The 22,937-nt window shown below is 49.4% G+C and overlaps 1 protein-coding gene across 1 annotated transcript in view; it reads left to right on the top strand.

The window, feature by feature from the left end:
* The first annotated feature begins 6 nt into the window (after window positions 1-6).
* Window positions 7-22,937, top strand: part of UBE2QL1 (ubiquitin conjugating enzyme E2 Q family like 1) — a 34,622-nt gene continuing 11,691 nt past the window's right edge. The window contains exon 1 of the mRNA XM_034998799.1: window positions 7-421. Coding sequence (XP_034854690.1) covers window positions 68-421 — 354 coding nt within the window. The 5' untranslated portion in view covers window positions 7-67. The remainder of the gene's footprint in view (window positions 422-22,937) is intronic.

Below are 22,937 nucleotides of genomic sequence, written 5' to 3' on the forward strand. Positions count from 1 at the left end.
GGGGGGCGGCAGCCTGGTGCCCGCGGCGCGCCAGCAGCACTGCACGCAGGTGCGCAGCCGGCGGCTCATGAAGGAGCTGCAGGACATCGCGCGCCTCAGCGACCGCTTCATCTCCGTGGAGCTGGTGGACGAGAGCCTCTTCGACTGGAACGTGAAGCTGCACCAGGTGGACAAGGACTCGGTGCTGTGGCAGGACATGAAGGAGACCAACACCGAGTTCATCCTGCTCAACCTCACCTTCCCCGACAACTTCCCCTTCTCGCCGCCCTTCATGCGGGTGCTCAGCCCGCGCCTGGAGAACGGCTACGTGCTGGACGGCGGCGCCATCTGCATGGAGCTGCTCACGCCGCGCGGCTGGTCCAGCGCCTACACCGTGGAGGCCGTCATGCGCCAGTTCGCCGCCAGCCTGGTCAAGGGCCAGGTAAGGCGGGCGGGCCGGCGGGGAGGGCGGGGCGCGGGCGCCGGGCGGCCTCCTCCAGCGCCGGGGGCGACGGGGCGACGGGGCGACGCGCCGGGCGCCTGGGCCCGCGTCCCGGACTGCGGTCCTCCCGCCCCTGCAGTCCCCCGGGTCTCGGGCTCCGCGGCTTGTCGCCCGCGCTCCCCGGCTCGGCGAGGCGGCCGTTCGCTTACCGCCCGGCTTTCCCCCGCGCCCCCCGCTGCCTTTCTCCGCTGTTTCCTGGGCGCCTGACCCCTCCCTTCTTCCCCCGCGCCCCATCCCTGCACCCTCTGTCCTTTATGGCTTTCTCCGCTCCCCGTCCAGCTTTTTCTCCCCAGTCCTTGCCCTCCACCATCTCCCCCATCTCCTCTTCCTCCCTCCCTTTCCTCCATCCCAGCCCCGCTTAATCTCCCCCTCTGCTCGCCCCTCCCACCCACCCTTGCCCCTCATCTACTTCTCCGCATTTTGGACCCCCATGATCTCCTGAGGGTGCAACTTCACATGTACCTCAGGATCTGAATGCCCGAGCGAGTTTATCACTCCCCTCCCCGCGCGCGCGCGCGTGTGTGTGTGTGTGTGTGCGCGCACACACACACACACACCGGAAGCTCTCCTCCCCAACATCTCAGAGGGGTGCTGTGCGGGTGGGGTGCTCTGCGGAGACCTGGCCTGCTGGTGAATCTGCTCCCCTGCTCTGCTGGCTCCTTCTGAGCGGCATCTAGGGCAAAGGTGAAAATTGCGCCTTTCAGAAATTTCACTGGAAAAGCAGAGGTGTGGTTTCAGTGGCTCCTTAAGTGACAAGGCCAGACTCTGTCAAGGAAATGCCTGGCACCTGCCCCCTTCCAGAACCACCACCTCTGCTCCTGGTCTCTCTCAGATCTGTTTCTTCCCTGGGTTTCCTCATGCCGCCAGGAGTTAAATCCTTTATCAGGACTAAAGATTTTTAACTAAGTGGTGAAATGCAGGCCAGGAAGGGGGGCGGGAGCTGGATGCCTGAGTCTTCTTGCCTATTGCACCAGAGGGCAGCTTTGCCAAAAGAAATCCAGGGAACCTGAGAGCAAAGAATGAATGGATCTTCTGAAATGTGTTCCCACCTGGCTGCAGAAAGGGGCATGATGGTTTTGTCTTTCCACACTGTGTGCTCTTGATCGTGCTTGAGTTGGTTGATATTTTCTCCAAATCAATAGTAAACAGCTAATAAAATCATATTTTTATATGGGCAATTGCAGATTTATGGAGAATCGTTGTTTTGTTTAGAAGACCCTGAATGACCTCTCGATTTGATCATTCTGCAGCCAGCGTATCAGAAGTCATCAGTCCCCTGTCACCTGCCTCTGTCCTTTTTACTGCAGGGTCTTTCACACTGTTCAAATCATGCTTGTTCTGCCAAGTTCACTGAAGGTGGAGCCCCTGGGATTCCACTCAAATAGCATCCTAACTCCAGTGGAGGAGTTAGGTCAAGAATGAAGTCTTTTGTTACCAAGTAACTATCCTGCCAGTCTATCTTTTCTGGGATTTAGGTTCCACTTATTTCTTGAGTTAGGAAAAGGATGGATATGACAGCTCTGGAAAGACATCTTTAACTGAGAGAGCTTTAATGCTTTAACGTGAGAGGTTCATTCTGAATTCTTTCCGTCAGTGCTGGCTCTGATGTAAGATACTGACATTTAATACGAACCACAGGAATGGGGGGGTCACTTTATTTTTTGAACAGGATTTATACAAATGATGTGGAAGAATATTCTGCAAAATGCCTTTGTTATCTATGTCTTAAATCATTGCTAATCAGAACTCTCTGGAATAGTCTCTTACCTTCTTTTGTTCTCCACAGTGAGATGAGTTTAGGGACCAGGGGACGAGGAATGTCGTTTTGCCTTACAGGGCCACAGAATCGTGACATTTTAGGTTTGGAAGAGATCCTAGACATCCCTTGGATCACAGCCTACATTTTGAAAGATGTAGGAAAATAAAAATTTCAAGTGGGAAATGAGGAAGTTTCTTAAAAAGAGATATATCTTTGTAAATTAAATGGTTTCCATGTTTAAATTAACATTATGCATAATAGTTGAATGCGTGCCTGTGCACTTCTCTTAAAATAAGCAGATCCTTGGGTCTATATTCCTTTCCTGCATAATTCAAATTAAGAGTCTTGCACACAGTTTGCAAGCTAGAGACTTCAGTGTTTAAAGTAATTATCAACATTTTTATTTATTATTTTCAGAATCTCACTTAATTGAACTCAGGGCCCTCCACCAAGCATATTGTATTATCAGCTGTTCTAAATTCTAGTGTATGAAAGATCTAAACCGAAGGGAAGAACGCAGCGACTTATGAAAACACCAGTTCAGTTTCTTTGCATTTTCTGCGCTGACTTCAACACCCAAAAGACACTGGTGTGGGATACACATAACCTCTCCAGAATGCAATGTGAGAATACGAGTAATGAAGTCATAACGCTTCAAGATTCTGTATGCAAAGGGATTCTAATAGTGTTTCAGGGACCTGAGCATTTCCTCTTATGAAGTCCCTGCCTGCAGATTGTTCAGTGCACATACTGTAGTTACCAAATTATTTCCATAGTTAAAGGTAATAGGCTTTGGGAAAGGAATCAAAGTACCTGATTAGGTATTCAAAGAGAACTGGGACGGCTACCAAACCAATAATTAGTTTAAAAGAAAGAATCATTCTCTTCTAGTTCAGTTCCTCCATCTGTTGGTATTTCTTTTTTAGGATTCGTTTTTCTTAAGCGACAAAATTAAGAAAGCCTTGTTTTCCTCTTGCATAACTACTCAGCTTAACTTTCTGAATTGAGGATGCACTAAGTTGATTTTCTTTCTATCCCTTCAGAGAAATCGTAAAATCTTTTAAAGGTTTCATTGGTAATAGTAGCAAAAGATTTGCTTAACAGTTTCGTGCACAAAATAAAAAGTTTGGGGTTATCACATGGTATGATAAATTCAGTCACTTCACGAGACTTTACCTGACTGTTTGGCCCATGTTATCAATCTCTTCAGTGCTGCTTTATGGATTGTGGTTGTTTTAAATGAAATTCGTATATGTTGCTTGTATGTTGTATTCTATACAGAGGTCGTGACACACCTGCCTTGCCTGTTTATTGTCTATTACTAAAATCCTTCTTTTGACTTAATGGAGACGTTTTTGGTAATTCTTTTGGTTTTCTGCAATTGAATGAAAAATCCCCATACTTTTAAAGTGAACTGGTGAAAATGTTAAAACTTTGGGCCATTATTTATATCCTTTATCATTTACTGAACCAAAAGAAGAAGATCCCTAGCTCTAGGCTAGGATTTTCCACATTCAGAAGCAGTAAGATGTTGGTCAGTTGCAGTGTGAGCGCTGTGTTTGCACCTAGTAGATAGCCCCACGGGTGGACCCATTTGCGGAGATTTCCGAGAACAGGCTCTGGAAGCCTAGGCTCACTAGCACTGATGTTGGAGGGGCCTGGCCTGGGAAGTGCGGCGGAGTTCCCTGGCTCATACACCGGGTTTGGAGCCTGGGATCATTGAATGACTGCACAGAGAGCCTCTATTTGCAGTTGTTCGAGCAGAAGGGTCCCCAAAAAGCCGTTCGAGGGGGGCTGTAACTCAGCGTTCTGTTTTCTCATCACCGTACCTCCTGAGTGTCTCCTTTGCAATTAGTTAGACGTCGCCAGGGGCAGGGAACCAGACGGCTCTTGGAAAGCTGTCCCTCACTCCTCCTCTGCTTTCCCAGAGCCAGCCGCACGACGCAAGCAGCCACCGTGGCTAACTGCCAGGCGCCCCTCGCCGGGCCCCGCCGGCTAAGCGAGCGCCGAATCCGCTTCACCCAACTCGGTGCCCCTCTTCCGACGGTCTCTGTACAGGGAGGGAACTATAGCTCCACACAGCCACGTGAAACCAGTACGTCTTGTTCTGATTCTAGCAATGAGTGCCAAGGCGCTGGAAAGCGAGCCCCGGTCGTGAAGCCGGTCAGGAAGGGCAGAGTCAAGCTGGGGGCCGCCTAAGCTGCTGGCTGTCCCCGGGCAGTGGTCCGCTCCCTGCGGCCAGCGCGATAACCGTGTGTGTCTGCCGAGAACAGATACCCGGTCAGCCGTCAGCAGAACAGCGAGAACAGCGGCACTGAAACATCCTCAGATCTTAGTGTTCGAACTCCAAACTGGTAAGCGATTCAGAGTTAGTCTCAGAGTTAGACTCAGAGTTAGTTTCTGGGATCTTTGAGTAATGGAAGATGGCAGGTGTCAGAATGTGGTAGAAAAGGAACGGGCTCTGCACATCGGCCCTCTGATGAGACGGTGCATCTCTTGAGCTCGACCTCAGGACTTCAGGCGCCGTGCATCATGAGTGTCGCTGAGAATTGTGCGCATACACGTGCACACACACAAATACCACCTTCTTCAGAACGTCTTCCGAAGTACGAGGCCTAGGAACGGCATTTTACTTAGGACTGTGACATCTCCAGTTCTGGTCAGAAAAGGCGATGAAGGTGACCAGCCCTTTGGGTCCCAACGTGTATTGGCTTCCAAGCTATTGTCATTGACACACGGTTTGAAGGCCTGCGTTAGTCTGCTTCGGCTGCTGGGTGGCGTAACCAGCAGAAATTCGCGGTCTCACAGTTCTGGAAGGCAGCCTTCGGAAATCAGGTGTCAGCAGGGCAGGGCTCTTGTGAGGCCGTGAGGGAGAATCTGTCCCCAGGCCGCGGTCTGTGGCTGAGAGATGGCTGTCTCCTTCCTGTGTCTTCAGAGGCTTGTCCCTCTCTGCGTGTCTGTGTCCTAATTTCATAAGGACACCAGTCGTATTGGATTAGGGCCCACCCTAACGACATCACCTTAACCTGATCACCTCTGTAAAGACCCTGTCTCCAAATAGTCACATTCCGAGGCTCGGGGGATGAGGACTCCAACACGGGAATTGTGTGGGGCCACAGTGCAGCCCAGAACAAGCCGAAACAGGAATTTTGTAACTAATTCAGCCTCCCAGAGGCTTTGGCTGGTTTGCAAAGTAGTGTAAGTGAAGCCACTTCCTGTGAACACAGGACCAAACTGAGGAGGGCCCAGCAGGACCAACTTGGAACAGAGTTGGCAGCCCCTATAGGGGGAAGCGGTGGGGGGAGGGGAGAGTGTCATCAGTGACAGCCAGGGGGTGGGTGAAGCCATGGGTTCAACGAGCAGAATGCATTGGAGGGGAGGCCTTATGAGTCACTCTGTCATTTTGTCCTGTGCCAAGTGTAGGTGACAGAGATGATTGCCCACCCAGGATGACTCTGCAGCTTGAAGTAGCCATGTGCTTGACTGTTTGAAGAAAAAATAGCTTGTTCTGATATCAAGTAGGACGGGCAGGAGGACACAGACAGGACTCTGTATCCTAAAAATAGCCCCATGCCAAGTTGGCGGGCTCCCATAGCTCGCTCCCTGGGATTGCACAGCCTGTGGCTGAGGGCATGGTTAATAATAGGAGCGACTCACTTCACCCTGAGCTGGGGACCTTCGAGAATCTGAATTTGCGAGAGGAGAATGTCAATGCGTTTCTGTTTATTTTTCTGATTTAGATGAAGGGATGTGAGAGGTTTGTTTTTCTAGTTAAAGGACAGCATAGTTTGGGTGGGCGGTTATCTGTTAATAGAAAATGCCAATAAGTAACAATATTTCAAAGTTCATTTTAAAGTCTGAGGCCCACAGCCGAGAGTTCTGCCCTTTCCTTCCCTAGGAACAGGCATGTATGGATCCATGTTTACACGTAAGGCAGACCCAGCCCGGCCACTTTGGGGATCCCTAAGGAACCAGCAACACGGCTTTCGTGCTGGTTTGGTTTGGTTTTGTTCTAAAGCACCCACTGATAGTGGGTTCTTGGAGCTGTATTTCAGATCTGGTGAAAGTGTGACCTTCGCTGGGTTGGCAAGGTAATGGGGAGGTGAGAAGGAGGAATGGTGGCAGGTGTAACTTCTTTCCTCTCTGCCAGGGGTTCTTAGCCCCCCGGTAAATTAGATGTCCAGGGAGGGTTGAAATTATTCCAGGGCTGGGGCCCGACCCTCAGAGAGTGGGACGTCATGGGTCTAGAGTCGGGCCCCGGTAGAGGCTTGGAAAAACTCCCATGTGAGTCTAATGTGTGGCTGGAGTTGAACAAGCCACCGAGGACCAGGACGTGTCCACTTTCTGCGTACATTTCCCCATGAGCAGCCACACAGGACCTGCAGGTGGCAGGGATGTAATCGACCTCTCACCTTCCCTCCCCCCGCCTTGGTGGACTCGCTGTCCTGGGCCACCCCTGGCAGAGCCCCCTGGAAGCCCTCGTTTTTAGAAGAGCCAGCACAAAACCAAGCCCTTCCTCCCTGGACTGAGGGGGAGCGCGGCCCCAGGAGAAGGGCGTGTGCTCAAGAGAGTTCACTGACCCCTTAGACACAGCTGGGAGGGCTCGGGAGCTCAGACTACCCAGAGGTAACCAGTAGGAACTAACCAGTTCTTACGGCACGGGATTGAGTGCCTACAGACTACTGTATACTAGACATTTCCTGGGTACACAGTGGTGCCTAAGACTCACACCAAGTGCCTGCCACGGAGAAGTACCCAGTGGGGAAATGAGAAACCCATTCATCTTTGTCTTCGGCATGCCAGGGCCATGCCAGTCAGACCTTGCATGGATACGTGCCCATTCGTTGAGTATCCATGGACCTGACCGCTGGCAGTGGCCCGTGTGTGCCCTGGGGACTTGCGAGAGGTGGAGTCCTGGGGTCAGCAGGGTCTTCAAACCTTCTGCGTGATGTTCGCAGAGGGAACATTCTCCTTACAGGTGGGTGGGACCCCAGCGTTCAGGGCTCGCCTGTGTTTCTGAGTGTTGCCAAGAAATAGGAAGATCAGGCATTCCAAAAACACACAAAGGAGTCATTGTAATGGCAGAAATGTTTCCAGTAACCTCCACGCTTTCCTACCCAGCAAGTCAGCAGACTACAATAAGGGTGAATTGTTCACTAATTCTGCCTCATCACACTTCATTCATTTGTTTGTTCATTCATTCCTTCCTTCGGCACCCATTTGTGGAGGGTCTACCATACCGTGGCCCCCGCAGCCATGATGCCCCTGGTGTTCCCGTGGCACTCCTTCACCATTCTATGTGTCATCCCCGGCCCTCCTCCTGGCCGGCTCCCTGCCCAGCCAGGGGGGGAGTAAGCGGTGCAGGAGGACCCAGGATCCCAGATTGAGAACGTTGGGGGACGAAACTGATTTGGGACCCACTGAGGGGCAAAGGACTGGAAGTAGAGGGCAGGGCATGATCGTGGAGCCGAGAGAAGTCACCAGACCTACCTCTTGCCCACACAACAGGCCTGGGAATGGGCAGGGAGCAGGATAAATGGGCACTCTTCCTTTCATGTTTTCCCACCTGCCTTTTCTTCTCCACCTGCTCTCCTGCCTCATTAGATGCTTGTCACCTCCTGCTTGGACTCCTGCAGTGCCCCACCCAGTCTCTCTGTCCCCTTCTGTCCTCCCTGCTGCAGCCTTGCTGGCTCCTCCAAGACACAGACCTGGCGCTCTCACATCCTTCATTATGACCCTTATGGAATACCCCACAAGCCCCCAGGTGCTATCCACGCAGGGTGGCCTGACCCACCTGCCCTGGCCCCAGGGAGGTCTACCCTCTCCCAGCCCCTCCCAGCCCTTAGCTCACAGGCCAGCTCCCTCCCCAACATTCACCCGGTGAGACCCAGGCCCTCTTCTCCAGGACCTCACATTTTCCAGAGGACACTCTTCTCTGTCCTTGTCCTGCTAGACTACATTTACATATGACAACTGTATTGCCCCTCCCATTGCACAATGCCCACGCATCCTGTGTGCCAAGTGAATTGTTGGTCACGCAACTTCCTGATCCGAGCAGACATCCCATTCCCTTCGCTTTGTCCCTGGTTGCACAAAAAGATTGTGACTATGGATTAGGTACTCACTATGAACAGGCTGCTGTAATTTCTGAAAAACTCGAGAAAGAAATGCTTTTTGAATATAATTGCTACATTGGTGAACAACTCAGATTGAAGAAATTACTACTGTAAAAATAATTTCTGTAGTATAAATACTAATTCTCCATCACAATATTTGGCAGGCAGTCCCGAGAGTTTTTTATTATTATTATTAAAAGTTCTTTGATGAGAGAGGTAAGGAATTACTATCTTAGGATGGATTAGGTTACATTTTAAGTTGAAAGGTACTCAGCTCACTTGGGAATCAAAGGAAGAATTTACATAAAAATATTAAGGTTGCTTTCTGTTTTTTGATCTTGAAAATCAGACATTTCCAAAAATCAGAATATGGAGTTACAGTATTGATTATATATTGGTTATAATAAAAAGCAGTTATTACTATTTTATAAATCTGGATGTGTTGTGCACATAATTATTAAAACAATTATTTTTGCCTTGTTGACACATATGAATTAGGGTGAATTTTGAGTGTCAGGCTGGATGCCCATTTTGCTTCCCAGGAGACACCAGTCAGAAATGGGATGTAATGGTACAAAATAAATATTAATTGCTGCAAGGATTAATCTGTGTTGAGGTCTTTCAGGATAATGACATACCCTACTTCACTCTGCTTCCCAGCCAGGGAAATGTAGAAATATTATGGAGGAAACTTGGAATTGAATTTGTTACAAGCTTAAATTCATTGTAACTAGTTGAATATTATAAGCCTTTAAAATGTAACTTTTAAAAGTCATCAGATTACCAAAATAATAATTGCTTTCATCTCCCTTTGTGCACGGGGGCTGCTTCTCAGGGAAGCTTGCTCTTCAGCATTGCACCCACAGGCAGAGAACACTCCCCTGGGCTGGGAGCCCCTGCAGTCCTACCTGGGGAAAGCAGAGCACACTGGGGTAGGGTTCTGGGGACGTGCCCTCCGCCAACCTGAAACTAGCACAGAGGAGCCTCCCAGAGTGGCCCCAGCAACCCCACCCCTCACAGAGCTGCTCATTTCTTGTTGATCACTTGTACAATGTATATGGTGAAACACCATCATCTTAGCTCATGGAAGACAGTTTCTCTAACTGTAGGATCCACCAGTGGAGTTATATAAAGCTTAAAGGAAATTATTATCATTCATAAATAAACCAGACCTAATAAAAAGTGAGTGTGAAGTCTGCTGGATTGAATTAGGTGATTTTTTAAAGTGATTTCGTTGAAAGAAGAATACTGGCCTCTGCCTTCTCATGGTCAGGAAAGATAAAGGTCTCTTGTTGGTTATTCTCCCAATGGGTCAGAGAGGAACCAGAGACCTCAGAACCCCTTCCTGCCAACTCTGTCTCTGATGAGGCCTACTGAATGCCCCCTTTGGCATCTGGGGAGACCCGTGGACCCCTCCTCAGAATAATTTTTTTTTAACGCACAAAATAAAACTCACAGAATTTCAAAGGAAATCAATTATATTGAAATACATTATGACATTTTTTAAAGTGTTGGACTAAAATAGGACATTAAGAAGCACATCTTTATTAACATATGTAATGTTGAGATCTAGAGACAGGTCTGACAGCTCCTATGATTGGACATAGCAGTGGCATTTCAAGATATCTACACCAACTGGAATGTGATTTTCTTTTAAAATCTTGTTTTCTGTTAGTGACAAAGTCAAGGCATTGCTAACACTGCTGGGGTTTGTTACCTTCAATCATAATTAAATGAAGTGCTGGATTGCAGTTAGGAGGTGGTGAAAACAAAGTCATTTTTTCCATCCAAGTTTAGGTACTCTTTTACCGTTGGGGATGCGGGCATGGCTCCAGGTCAGGAACCCCAGAGAGCGCATGGCTCTCGGTGTCCATTGCTCTCTTGGGAAAGCTCTGAAAGCTTATAATGCAGCTTCTGGCCAGAACACTGGGATTGAGGTTGAGGAGTCCAGCATGGATGTCAGTTCCACCATCATCCTGTTGGGTGGAGTGGGGATAAAGCCATGGACAGCAAGGCAAGCACAGGGCTCCCATGCCGTCCCTTCTTTCCAACCTGCTTTGCTGCTGGGCAGGTAGACACCTCCTCAAGCCTCAGATGCCTCACCTGAAGATGAGAAGTGTAACTCCATTTCCCAGGTGAATCGTAATGCCCAAAGGGACTGATGTACACAAGCGCCCCAAGCAGAGGAGCTGATCAGTAGCTGGTTCTTCCTCCACAGAAGTAGACTAAGTAGTGAAATAAACACACGAGGGAAGTATCACCAAAGACCCAGAATTGGACTCACATTCAGATCCATCACACACAAGGATCTGCTTTCATAACTTTTAGCATTTCAGGGCAATATTGACATGACTCTTGTCATGGCGTCTGTTGGTTTTCCATCCTTGAGTCATCATGCTCCGTGAGGAGCTGATTTCTGATCACAACCGTGACTGTTTATTGTCCAACCACAGGTCTGAGGACTATCGTTCATCTTTATGACTGCTCTCTTAAGAATCCTGTTTGTTATCAGTTTCATTAAATTAGCTTAATTTTCTTGGTGCTGCTAAGTGAAAAAATTACACACGAGAACATTATTTAATACATTTATTTCATCGTATCTCGGTGCACACAAAATGTTTTTGTTAGCCATTAAATATTGAGATGCTATCTTCATTACGGAATATGATGGCCACTGGAACACTTGGGCTACCATTTTGTTTCAAGATGAAGACCTGGCTCAGAAGTGAAATTTAAAGTTGTGTAAAATGCTGTGGACGCCAGCCGTGGCCACAGTTCAGCTAGATCACCTTTCTGTAATGCACAGAGAATTTCACTGTAGTCAGGCATGCTTTGCCTTTCTAAATACCTTCAGGAGAGGCCTTTCCTTCAGTGGAATTTAAGGGAAATCTAGTTGAAATGTTCAACCCACAGGATTTGCATTTTTTTCAGAAACCTCCGGGAGCGGATATGTGACATTGTGACTGTTGGAATCGAATCAACAGTGAAAACCGGTGTCTGCCTCACTTTCTCGTTGCTCAGTTAGGGCCCCGAGTGTTGGCCCCAAAACTAGGGTTAGTCTTCCTGAATTGGGTAGGAGAGCACCTGGATGTCTCCAGGATCCTTGTGACCCCTAAGACTCCGGTGGGAAGGAACAACATTCTCGAAAGGAGAGGGGATGGCGCAGGCTCGCTGATCCCCCAGGATCTATATGCTGTTTCTGTTGTACTCTAGATGATTTTCCCATAGTTGAGCCACACCGAAATCTGAAACCCAACCTCTGAGGTCATTAGAGGCCTGACTGTGCTCCACCCCGTGTTTCTCAGCCTGCTGCCCACACCAGTCTAAGAAGGGGTGTTCTTTTGTAAGTGAATCTGTAATATCTAAATCGGTGGATGGGCTTCGGTGGGTGTGGACCGTCTTTAGCATCATAGCGAGCAAACAGAAACAGTTCTACCCACTGTGGCTCAGACTGATTTTTCACATTTCTGTATATTTCTTTTTCTCTCCGGTCATCAACTCTTTTGGTTGAGATCGTGTCAGTTGCCCGATCCTAAGAAAATTATGAAAGGACCTCAGTCCACACCTTGGCCCCGACCACACACCCCTGCGTCCAGAGGCTTGCTGGTCTCCTGACCAGAGGTGCCACATGGTTCTCCAGGCTTCGCTGGAGGGACGAGCCAGCAGGCTGTGTGCTCGGTGTTAGTCAGCACTTGATGTTTGCCCTTGATGGGGCCGTAAGCTGCACGAGGGCAGATGCCCCTGTTTAACATTTAAGGCCTGTGGGAAAAGGGACAGAGGGTGCCACTTCAGACCTAGTCAAGGTCAGCACCCAACCAGGAAAGGCTCTCACACCCAGGCGTGGGAGGAGGTATAGGAAGGAGGGAGATGTCTCTAAGAGGCGTTAGTGCAGGGGGAAAGGTGTGAAGGTTCTGCCAACAGGTGCCGGCCAGGGGCAGCGTCTGGGGTGGGCCGGCAGGAGCAAGACAGACCCCCATCCCAGAGCATTGTTGGCATTCACCTTCACCATTTCCAGAGGCCTTCCACGGGCATGGCTTTCTGGAAGTGCAAGACAGGGAGGGATTCTAGCATGAGGAAGACGATGGGCTGGCAGCCAGGAGGGGCCAGGCAAATGCCTGTTTTCTAGAGCTCCCGCTGGTAACGTCATTGAACCAGGCCACTGCTTCTCAAGCAGGAACTGGGGACTTAGAATTCCAAGGCGCATCTTCTTCCCTCTCTATTGTCTCATTTCTGTAGCACCATCAAATAGGAGTTGTCAGAGACCCAAGTTTGAGAGACCACTGATTCGAGAGAAGGTGGCCTCCGTGAAGGCCTGGGCAGAAGCAGCTGGTGACAGGACCTGAGGAAGAAAGGAATGCCTTCACTTAGCGTGCACTCAGGACAGAATGGGCCTCATCCAAAATCCCTGTGGGGCCGCCCCCATAGGCCCAATGGAAACATCCACTCTGTGCTTTGAAATTAAGTTGCCCCAGGGCACTGGTGGTAGGGGGAGTGCAGGGTCCCCCACCCCCCCTCAGGCTCCATAGCTCCTCTCCTCTTTCGGGGCAGTGGAGGCCAAGGCCGAGAACACTGGGTCGTGGGACAGCAATTTGGTGAGTTCCATTTTTCTAATTTCCTGGTGTTCTGTTATGAAATTAAAATATTCGCTCTTCTTTAGACATAATCTCAGTATTGCTGCTACCTCACCTTGCTACCCCCAGGGTGCTCTGGGGGGCACCCTGAGGTGCTTCTCCGTGCCCCCCAACTGCTCCCCCAGGACCCAGGACCTAGCAGCTCAGACTCAGGGTGAGGAGGGGGGCCACAGCTGGAGGCCAGGAGCCAGCTCGAGTCCTACGTGGGAGTCAGCATGGAAACCCAAGACCTGGTCTCCCCACGAGCTCTTCCTGTACCACCTGATGCCCACTGGGACTTCCCAAGTTAACCCCCATCGGGCTTCAGTGAAAATGGAGTCTTGATTCATCATTTCCCCCACTTCAAACTCTCTCTTTCCACCTGTTCTGAGCATTTATCTAATCTAATCCACCGATGTGTTTATCACCTCCCGGCTCACTCCCCCTGTCGCCCTCTGCTGTTCAGGCCCTAAGGTAGCCTCCCCTCTGCTCCCTGTCCTCCCCTCTGCTCCTAGGTCCTCCCCTAGGCTCCCCATCCTCCCCTCTGCTCCCAGTCCTCTCCCCTGCCCCTTCCCCACCCTCTCAGGTCCCTGGACAGCAGGGAGGCTGGAAGGCGGTGAGCACTCTGACTGAGGGACTGGATTAGGGAGACCCAGCTCAGTGTCTTAGCAGTGGGTCTGCCTGTCCCTTCCGCTCCGCACGTCCTCCTCACACACTGGAACCGTCCATGAGAGGACTCAGTGAGCTGCCCCAGGCAGGAATTTGGCTTCCCCTCTGGCACCCCAAGGCCAAGTCTCCTGTTGGCATCCCAGCATCCATGCAAGCTCATCTGCACCTCACACCCTGCTGTCTCCCCTGTGCAAACCCCAGAACATTCTGCTCCCCGCTTGCTGGGCACATGCTTCCTCCAGCGATCCCTGCGGGGTCTTCCAGCCTGCAGAACGGGATCCCCCCCTGGGGAGCACCTCCCCATAAATGGAGCACCTACCCCCGGGGGAGCACCTCCACAGCGGAGGAGCACCGTGGTGGGGCTCCAGGGGGCACGTAGAGCCCAGGGAGACGGTCCAGCCCTGCAGCTGGTAGTCACTCCACAGCGACTGCAGAGAGACTGAGGTGATGACCTTCAGGTACTGCAGGATCATGAATCATCAAAGGAAGATTACGGGTGTTGAGTGCACTGTAATTTCAGTGTCAGGAAAGTGGACATTTTTAGCAATAAAACGACACTCAATCAAAAGACGTTCACTCGTTGACACCAAGTACCAAAATAATTTCGCCCCCAGCACCGTGTGCATCCCACATGACTTGAGTTTTCTTTTCTTCTCTCAACGCCAAATTTACTGGTCATGGTGATTCTGGAAAGGAGAATTGGTTTTATTGTTTTTGTTTTTAATCACGTGCCCTTGAAATGTCATCATCCTACTTGCCAGAAAACCCAGGAGGTGGACGCCTGACGGAAGCCAGGGTCTGGGCTGCAGAAGATAGTGAGGGACCCTGCTTCTCGTCCCTGGTTCATCCATCCTGTTCCCGGTGGTTGCTCCTTTTGTCCAGCAGTTTTAATGTGAAGGGTGTGATTTTAAGAACTTGTCCACCAACATCTCTTCCTTCGTTTCTTCCTGGCCTCGTCCTGATTGGAGGTTTCTGTGCCACTGTGTAAATTCACTCTGTCCCTCTCCCTCCCTCCCGCTCCCTTTCTCTCCCTCCCTCTTCCTCCTTTTCTCTCCCTCCCTCCTTCTCTCTTCTCTCCCTCCCTCCCTCCCTCTCCCTTTTCCTCCCTCCCTCCCTCTGTCTCCCTCCCTTCCTGTCCCTTCCTCCTTCCTCCCTCCCTGTTTCCCCTCCCCCTGTCTCCCTCCCTCTCTCTGCTCCTCCCTCCCTCCCTCTCTCCCTTCCTCTGCCTTTCTCTCCTCCCCTCCTTCCCTCTGTCTCCCTCCCTCTCCCTCTCCCCTTTCTGTCCCTTCCTCCTCTCTCCCTCCCTTCCTCTGTCTCCTCTCCTCTCCTCCTTCCATTAGGCTGTAACTTTTCTGGTTGGAGCTTGTATTAGCCTGTATTATTATCTAAGGTTGCTGGGATCACAAGGTACCACAGACAGGTGGCTTTAACAACAGACATTTATGTTCTCATGATCTGGAAGCTGGAACATGGAGATCGAGGTGTGGGCAGGTTTGGTTTCCCCTGAGGCCTCTCTCCTTGACTGTCAACCCCCTCTTCTCCCTGTGTCCTCACCTGGGCGCCCCTCTATGTGGGTCTGTGTCCTGATCTCCTCTTACAAGGACACCTGTCAGATTGGACTGGGACCCCCCCTCTCCACTCCCATGGCTTCATTTTACCTTAATCACCTCTGGAAAGATTCTGTCTCCAAATACAGTTAGATTCCAAGTCCTTGGGGGTTAGGACATCAACATATAAATATTGAGGACACAACTGAGCCCAAAACAGAACCTTTCTTTCAAAGCATGCACGAGTATCCACTGTGCCGTGAACTTGGAGTCTCACCTCCCTGGTTGCCAGGGGTCTGGTGCTGGGGCCACGCTGCCTTTGGGTCTTGCGTGGGATAACTGGGTTCCACTGAGCTCCTGTAACTTCACATTCCTCCTCATGAGTTCCAGCTTTTCCAGAACACTTTGTTTGTCTTGACTTTCCCAGAATGTCTTTCTTTTCTACTTTTCCTGATAATCATGATTGCCTTTATTTATTTATTTATTTTGAACTTAAGCAGGCTCCACGCCCAACATGTAGCCCAACACAGGGCTTGATCTCATGACCCTGAGATCAAGACCTGAGCTGAGATCGGAGTAGGTCGGTCGTTTAACCAACTGCACCACCCAGGCGCCCCTTGATTGTCTTTACGTCTCCATGCTTTCCTTTTCCTTCCCACCTGTAGGGACTCTTCTCCCTGTATTTTTATCCAGCTGGGGAGCAGGGGCCCCATCCATCCGCTGGGGCACTCCCCCCGGGCCCCCCATTCCTCGGCCCTATTTGTTCGGCCCCACGTGACTGGTTTGCAGTCTCCGTAGATGCCGCACCCCTGCTCCATGCCACTTTCCCCGTGTGTTCCGTGTTCTTACCTCTCTCTCTCCAGTCCATACTGTCTCAACAAGCCTGCCATCACTGGACTGTCCCCCGTCCTGTGGCTCCTCTCTGGCTCGTGTGTCTGTGTTCCTGTTCCCCCAGGATCTGTGTCTGCCTCAGGGGAGCCAGATCAGCTCAGTCCTGGGGGCAGGTGGCCGGGAGAGGGGACGCCCCAGCACATGCGTTTGTCTGGGGCAGCAGAGAAAGAGGATGTTGGGTGAATAAGAGGGTGTGGAGGGGGCAGGGGGTGCAGATAATTCAGGAGGACCAGAAGGTTGATGGTTATTTCAAACACCCGCTTGAGAGTGGGTGATCCAGGAACTCCACAGTAGTGGACGCCCAAAGATCAAAGCTAGAGTCAATATGTTTTAAGCCAATTGGTTTTTATTCTGAAACACCCAAGTGGATGTGTTTTTTAATCAAAAGTTACTTTTATCATTTTAGAGGTCCTCATCAAACCCAGATGTAGGATGCTTTCTGAAAGCCCTCAATTCCATTTTTAGAGTAATTTTACTCATTCAAATTAGAGTTGCATCAGGAAACGATTCTTAGTTGTTAATTTTATTGATCAAACTGTTTGAAACAAGCACTCGGCTGGTATTGGTGATACATGATGTCCATCGTAGAGTTTATGGGGAGAGTGGTTTGCACTTTGCATGCTTTCCTATTTTATTCAAAGAGGAATCCACCAAAATGTGCCCAAATCTCTCCACTGGCCTGCTGCCAAGACCCCAGAACAGGCAGGGATCCCCCTCCAGGAGGATTCCCCAGCAGAGCTAACAAAATTGACATGCAGAGACATGGCCCTCTCTCCCAGCTACCTTGGACTCCTTGTGGGGCTACAGTCCACCCTTAAAAAATCCCTCCTGTCTTGTCTTCCCAGAACTTTGGACCCTAGAGTAAGCATACTGGCTCTGTCACCAGCATTGGGGGGGTCGGTAGCAGCGTGATCTGAGGCTTCCCTGCAGCTCCTCAGTCACGAGCTCCTTATTTCTGTGTCTAGACTCACAGCTGACAGAGGCATCATTCCCACGCCCGACCACGGAGGCCCGCTGATCCCACAGTTTCCACGAGCAGAGGGCTTTTCCGTAAATGTCACAAATATCAGAGCCCAGCAAAATAGCAAAAGACTGGGTCCTTAATATATATAATCCAAGGCTTTTTATAAGATAAAAAGGCATATTAAAGTGTTTATGTAGTTTTCTTATTCAAACAGTATACACTTTGATGTTCACATTTTAATTTCAGGATGATATCCCTGACTTTCACAATATCATAATTAAAATGGTCTATAGGGTATTTTTTTTTTTCTTCCACTACATGCATTTAACCAAACAAAGCAATTAAGTGAGAAAGAAACTGATTTTCTCTGTTTCTGTTGACTTTGATCTGCCTTCTCGATTATAATGGTGTCTTAGGGAAATGGATAGCTCTAATGCAATTCAGTTTCACAGCATTTATTGAGTTGGAATCAGATGCCCTCCTGCAATGAAAGTGAAAACAGGAGACATCGTAGGTAGAGACTCAGGCCAGACCCTGCATCGGTCAGTGGCCTTCAGAGGCCGCAAGCGCCGGGGACGAGTGAGCTGTCCTGGTGGGGACTGAGGTGCAGGTCGGTTACTGTACCAGCATCAAGTCCAGATACACAAAGGTCCTTCTGAGACAGGGGATGGTGTAATGACCTGGACGGGCCCCTCAGAACACCTGCCCTTCCCAGAGGGCGGTTCTGGAAGTGGGCCTTTTCCATCTCCAGATGGTCCACTCGAGTCAGGGCCTGCGATGAGCCAGTTCTATAATATTATAGCCTTTATCATCATCATCATCATGATTTGGGATTCTTGCTGTTAATATTACTGGTTCTATATTTTATGAAGGAGCCAGAAAAAGCATAGATTGAGTGATAACACACAACAATGTAATGTTGTATGTTTAGTCTGTCTATCTTTTAGAGCTCTTAAGAGTTTTTTCTGATTAGAGCCATGCTTACTAAATAAAATGTGTGAGGTACCTGAATTTACAAAGTAGAGACTGAAAGCTCCGTGATTCTGCCGGCCAGAAATAAGCACCTGAGGATGGTCATCGACCACATTTAGTCATCCGCTGTCTGGGGAAGACCCCCGCCATCCTCTGGCTTGTGTTATCACGTAACTTCTGCAGCTCACCTTCTTAGGCTGGCCTTCTTAGGAACACGCATGCAGACTTTCCTGGGAGCGATGCCCAGGCATGACTCACTGGCATCAGGCCTGTGCATACTGACCTTCTCTAGGGATTGCCAGAATCTTCCAGAATGGCTTCCCTGGCCAGTCCATGTCCCTCCTCAAAAGCCCTTGATGTTACCCTCCATCCTGAGTCTTGCCCTCGACAGGTAACATGTGGTATCTTACCTCTGTTTTAAAGGGTAGTTCTCTGATAATTGGTCAGTTTGGACATTGCCCTCTATAATTTTCAGCTGTTCTGATTCTTTTCTCTGAATATTTTTCCCTACTTTTTTTCGGGTTTCTGGTTATCTGGCTTTTTCTTGGAATTCTCTGATTTCCAGATACAATTTCTTGTGTGGGTTTTAGATGTTGTGAGTCTTTTCTCCCAATATATGCATTTTCTCTGCCTTGGTCTCTCTCATCTTTTATTGAAGAAAAAAAACCCTCTACTTTTGAAGTTGTTCCTTTCTCCATCCTTTCATGGTAAAAGTTGTATTTCACGTGAAGACCGTTACATCACAAGATATGCCCTTCTGTTTTCTTCCACTGGCTTTGTAACCTTTGCCTTTGCATTTAAATTTAGCCCATTGTCTTCATGCGTGTTTTTAGGTAGAAGTCCAACTTTCTTTCCCTCTGTGTAGTGAGCACGTTTCCTGAGCCCTGTCTACCGGCTCACCTGACCCTTTTCCACTGCCTTTTATTCTATATTTTATTTTACTTTATTTTATTTTATTTTATGTTTTGCCATTTTTATCCTATGACAATTCTCCACATAAATATGACTCCCTTAACTGCCAACTCCTGGACAAATACTGTATTGCCTTTAGGAACAGCCTCCTAATCTAACATCAGATAGCACAAGACCTCTTCTTTGCTCTTCTTTGTTTTTTATGAATCATGAATGTTCCATGTAAGTTTTTTTCAATTACTCATCAAGAGTTTTGCACATAGTGGTGATTTACTTCCTGCAACAGAGCATCCCCTGAAATCCAGCATGACCCAATGGACACATATTTTCTGCACGTGGTCTGATGTGGCTTGGTGCCCTTTTCCAGCTGGGGCATGTGCCCTTGAGCTCACAGGGACAGGGGACAAGAATGGGCCAGCACATCCGCTCCTAACGGCCCCCACCCAGAAGGACATGCGTCACTGCTGCCTCAGTCCACTGGTCAGCACCGGCCATGGGGCCACAAGCTGATGGTAGGAGCCGGGAAGCACATGGCTGTTTGTAAAGCTTTAACCTGTCTGCCACGTTCAAGTTCATCAAAAATGGCCATGTCTTAAACTCATCAAGTTGTACCCATTAAATTCATGCAGCTTTTTGTGTGTCAGTCATACCTCAATAAGTGGTTTAAAGAAAAAAATAGCTAAGCCTATAGGATTTTCTGTGTGGGCATTTGTATCATCCACAAATAATGAGGTCAGCGGAATACTCCATCCTGGTGGCACAGAAAAACCCTCAATATCGTGAGAGGCAGACAAACAAAACCAGAGCAAAACTATTATTTTCGCCAGTTCAAATATGAAGACGGAAGAAGCTTGATTTTTGTGTATTTGGATCTTAACACAAGCCAACATAAATATGAAATAACAAAGCCAGGACGATTCATTTGAGAAACTGTCCTTCCACCATTTAAAACATCACTGCAGAATCTACCTGGGGTCAACTGTTGTGTCGCCAGGAACAATCGTTTGGGTGGTTTGCTCCTAACTCCCTCCGCATCTCGTTAGGGTGCCCTGTGACCAGCCCCCATAGACGTTTTGACTGCAAACAGGACAACACATTGCAGGAGTTGTTTTCAGTAAACAGGAGAGATTTGACTTTGAAATTCCAGTTTTCTGAACATGTTCACGTTATTAATGACACTTGATGGAAAGCTGTGCCGGAAATTTGGTGTGGGCTGAAGTTTCTAGCCTGCCAGCACCAGTGGACATGGGGTCTAACAGGCACCGCCCACCGCCACCTTCTGTGCATCCCTGGGGGTCACCTGTCCTCCACGTAACGCTGGTTCTTAGGCTCTTCCTAACGACGAGTGTGGGCCGGGGGTGGGGTGGTGGGAACGGGGCAGTCCACTTCAGGGGAGGTTGGGACGTCCGGGCTTATGCAGAGGAACTGACAATTCTTAGAGCCAGTGGGATGCTGGCGTGTCCGGTGACTATCCAATCACAGTTTGTAGAATGCACCATTTCCCAGAATTTTGCATCATGGGGTTCCAGCCTGTTCCAGAACTAGGCTGGGGCTGTGGAGGAACACTGTCATTTACCATTTCTACACCCCTGAGACGTCTTCCTGCTCTACCTGGTCATTTGCAAAACTGCAACAAGTGTGCCTCTGCGTGAGGCGTAGATGAGCTAACGTGTGCAGAATACCACGCAGGACCGGGGTTGGGGAGTGTGTACTACCTTTGCTTTGGAATTCTAGCCGGGACGTAAAGTAGCCTTGAGGTCAACGTTGGTAATGCTTCAAGATTCATCGTTCACCCCTCCAGAAGCATGCTTGCGCACCCACTGGGTGCTGGGTATGTACGGCGCGAGGCTAGAGGTGAGAACTTGGGCACCACTCCATCTGCATGCCACCCCGGCCACCGGTGCTTTCCCGTGCTCACTCCACAGCAAGGATGTGCCCCTCCACCCCCGGGGTCTGAGGCTGCGGTGCTCAGCATCCACCTGGGTTTTGATTAGAGATGAGCCCCGCCCCGACATGTGCAACAACTCAGTGTCACCACGGAAGGGACTGGACTGGAGGAAGAGAAAGACCTCCTCCTCTGGCCCCAAAGCTCAGTGCCCTCCTACAGAGGAGGAAACTTTGGAGAAAACAGGAAATGACTCAAATGTAATCCTGATTAGGGGGTAGGGTGGGGGGTGGGGTGGGCCTAGAAAAGGACTTGTGCGTCTGATATAAGTAAATAAAGTGACCTTTGTTTTTCCTCAAGGGACTGGCACAATTGGATATACTGCCTAAAAAATCGATGTAGTACTTAAATACGGTTAGGGAATGCTCAATTAAAAATTGTGCCAATACCATACAAACGTGCTCATGATCTAGGCACCTTTGGGGTGTGGGCCAGTAGAGTGGGCACCCCGTATTTATATTCCCATCACCTGGTGTTGCTGTCTCGAGCACAGCAGAGTGGCTGGGAGCATGGACACTAGGGCCCAACTTCGTGGGTTCAAGGTCCAGTTCTACCCCTTACCTTCTCTGTGACCTCGGCAATTGAACTCGGCCTTGGTTTCCCCATCCTAAGGGGAGTCATAGCAGTTCCTCAGCCATGAGGACTGAGCGAGTCTATACATGGCAAGCTCTTAGGACAGTGACTGGCACAAGCTTTACCTATATTGTGTTATAAAGTATGCACTGTTTGAAGATCCCCAGTGATGTATATAAAATCACTGATTGAATTCTTCGCTTATTATAATTTTTACTTAATCAGAGAGAAAAGATCCTATGGCAACACCATTATACAAATAAAAGAGTGGAAATCAGAACATCCCCAAAGTAATGACCTAAAAGTAATAATAGCCATCCCACTCGCTTATAGAAAATCACTTTTTGATTTTTATTAGGTCAGCCAAAATCAGTCCCTCAGTTTTCTAAGCTGTTCAGCCAGAGCCTAGAAATTTGAATTTAGAACCAACTTCTGTTCTTGATTGCAATCTTAAGACTATTTTATGATTACAGAATACTGCATTTTCCAGAAAGATCCCTGCTCCTTGCTTTCTCAACACTTAGCTATTTTATGCCGTATCTTTGCCCTGCATTTCTAACAAACAGAAAATGTGAGTGTTGGGACTGTTACCTGCATGACACCAGCAGATACAGGAAGCTGGGATGATGGTGTGTAGCCTGAAATGGTTTGAATCCTTTACTTTTATCCCATTATGCATAGCACACTGCCAGTGGACTCTAAATGCTCAGAGCTCTTAATTTAACGAGAGCCCAGTGTTCAGCAGAGGTTGGGGGTAGGAAGGCAGGGCTCAGGGGTCATGGAGGGGTGGGAGCCGGCAGGGAGGCACAGGAGGCCAGGGTGGGAGAGGGACTGCAATGCAAGGAGCAGCAGAGCCCAGCCATGGGAGCAAAATGCTGACGTCCGGTGGATTCACGTTCACGGTGCAGAAGTGCACAGGCTTTCCGGAACCTGCCTCTGTCATGGGTGCTGGATTTTACCTCGGGACCTGCCAGAATGTGTGATGTATGAAAATGCTCTTCATTTTTTAAGTCAGTGCATTAGCACTGCTTGAGTTAGGGGGAAAGTTCATCACCCACTGTGGACTGACGTGGCTCGGAACACTTGGCAGTCCTCGGGATCAGGCTGGCAACGCGCCTCAGGTGCTGCCCAGGTGCTGCCCAGGCGCTGGGTGAGTGTCTGGAGATCTCCGGGGAGCTGGTCTCCCTCCCCCTTCTCTGCTTTCCCCGCAGCACTCGGTCTAATAGTGGCCGGGAGGTGAGGGAACCCTGCCTCCTCCATCCACCGCCCTGGCACCGCATTAGCACCTCATTACAACCAGTGCACAAAACAGTCAAAATTGTGTTCTCAGGGCAAATGCAGGTGTGGTTCAAGCTTACTTACTCTAAGGCGTGTGGATATTAACAGTTCTCCAGGGACTCAGAAATGCCCGCCTCCACCCCTCCTCGAAGGGAGTTCAGAGAACCAGAGCCCGAATCGTAGCCTTTTTGTGGTTAAGTTTTTCCGGAAAATAGTCCTG

The sequence above is a fragment of the Mirounga leonina genome, unplaced genomic scaffold (assembly GCF_011800145.1).
Source record: "Mirounga leonina isolate KUSES-001 unplaced genomic scaffold, KU_Mleo_1.0 Mir_95, whole genome shotgun sequence".
In the NCBI taxonomy this organism is placed as follows: Eukaryota; Metazoa; Chordata; class Mammalia; order Carnivora; family Phocidae; genus Mirounga; species Mirounga leonina.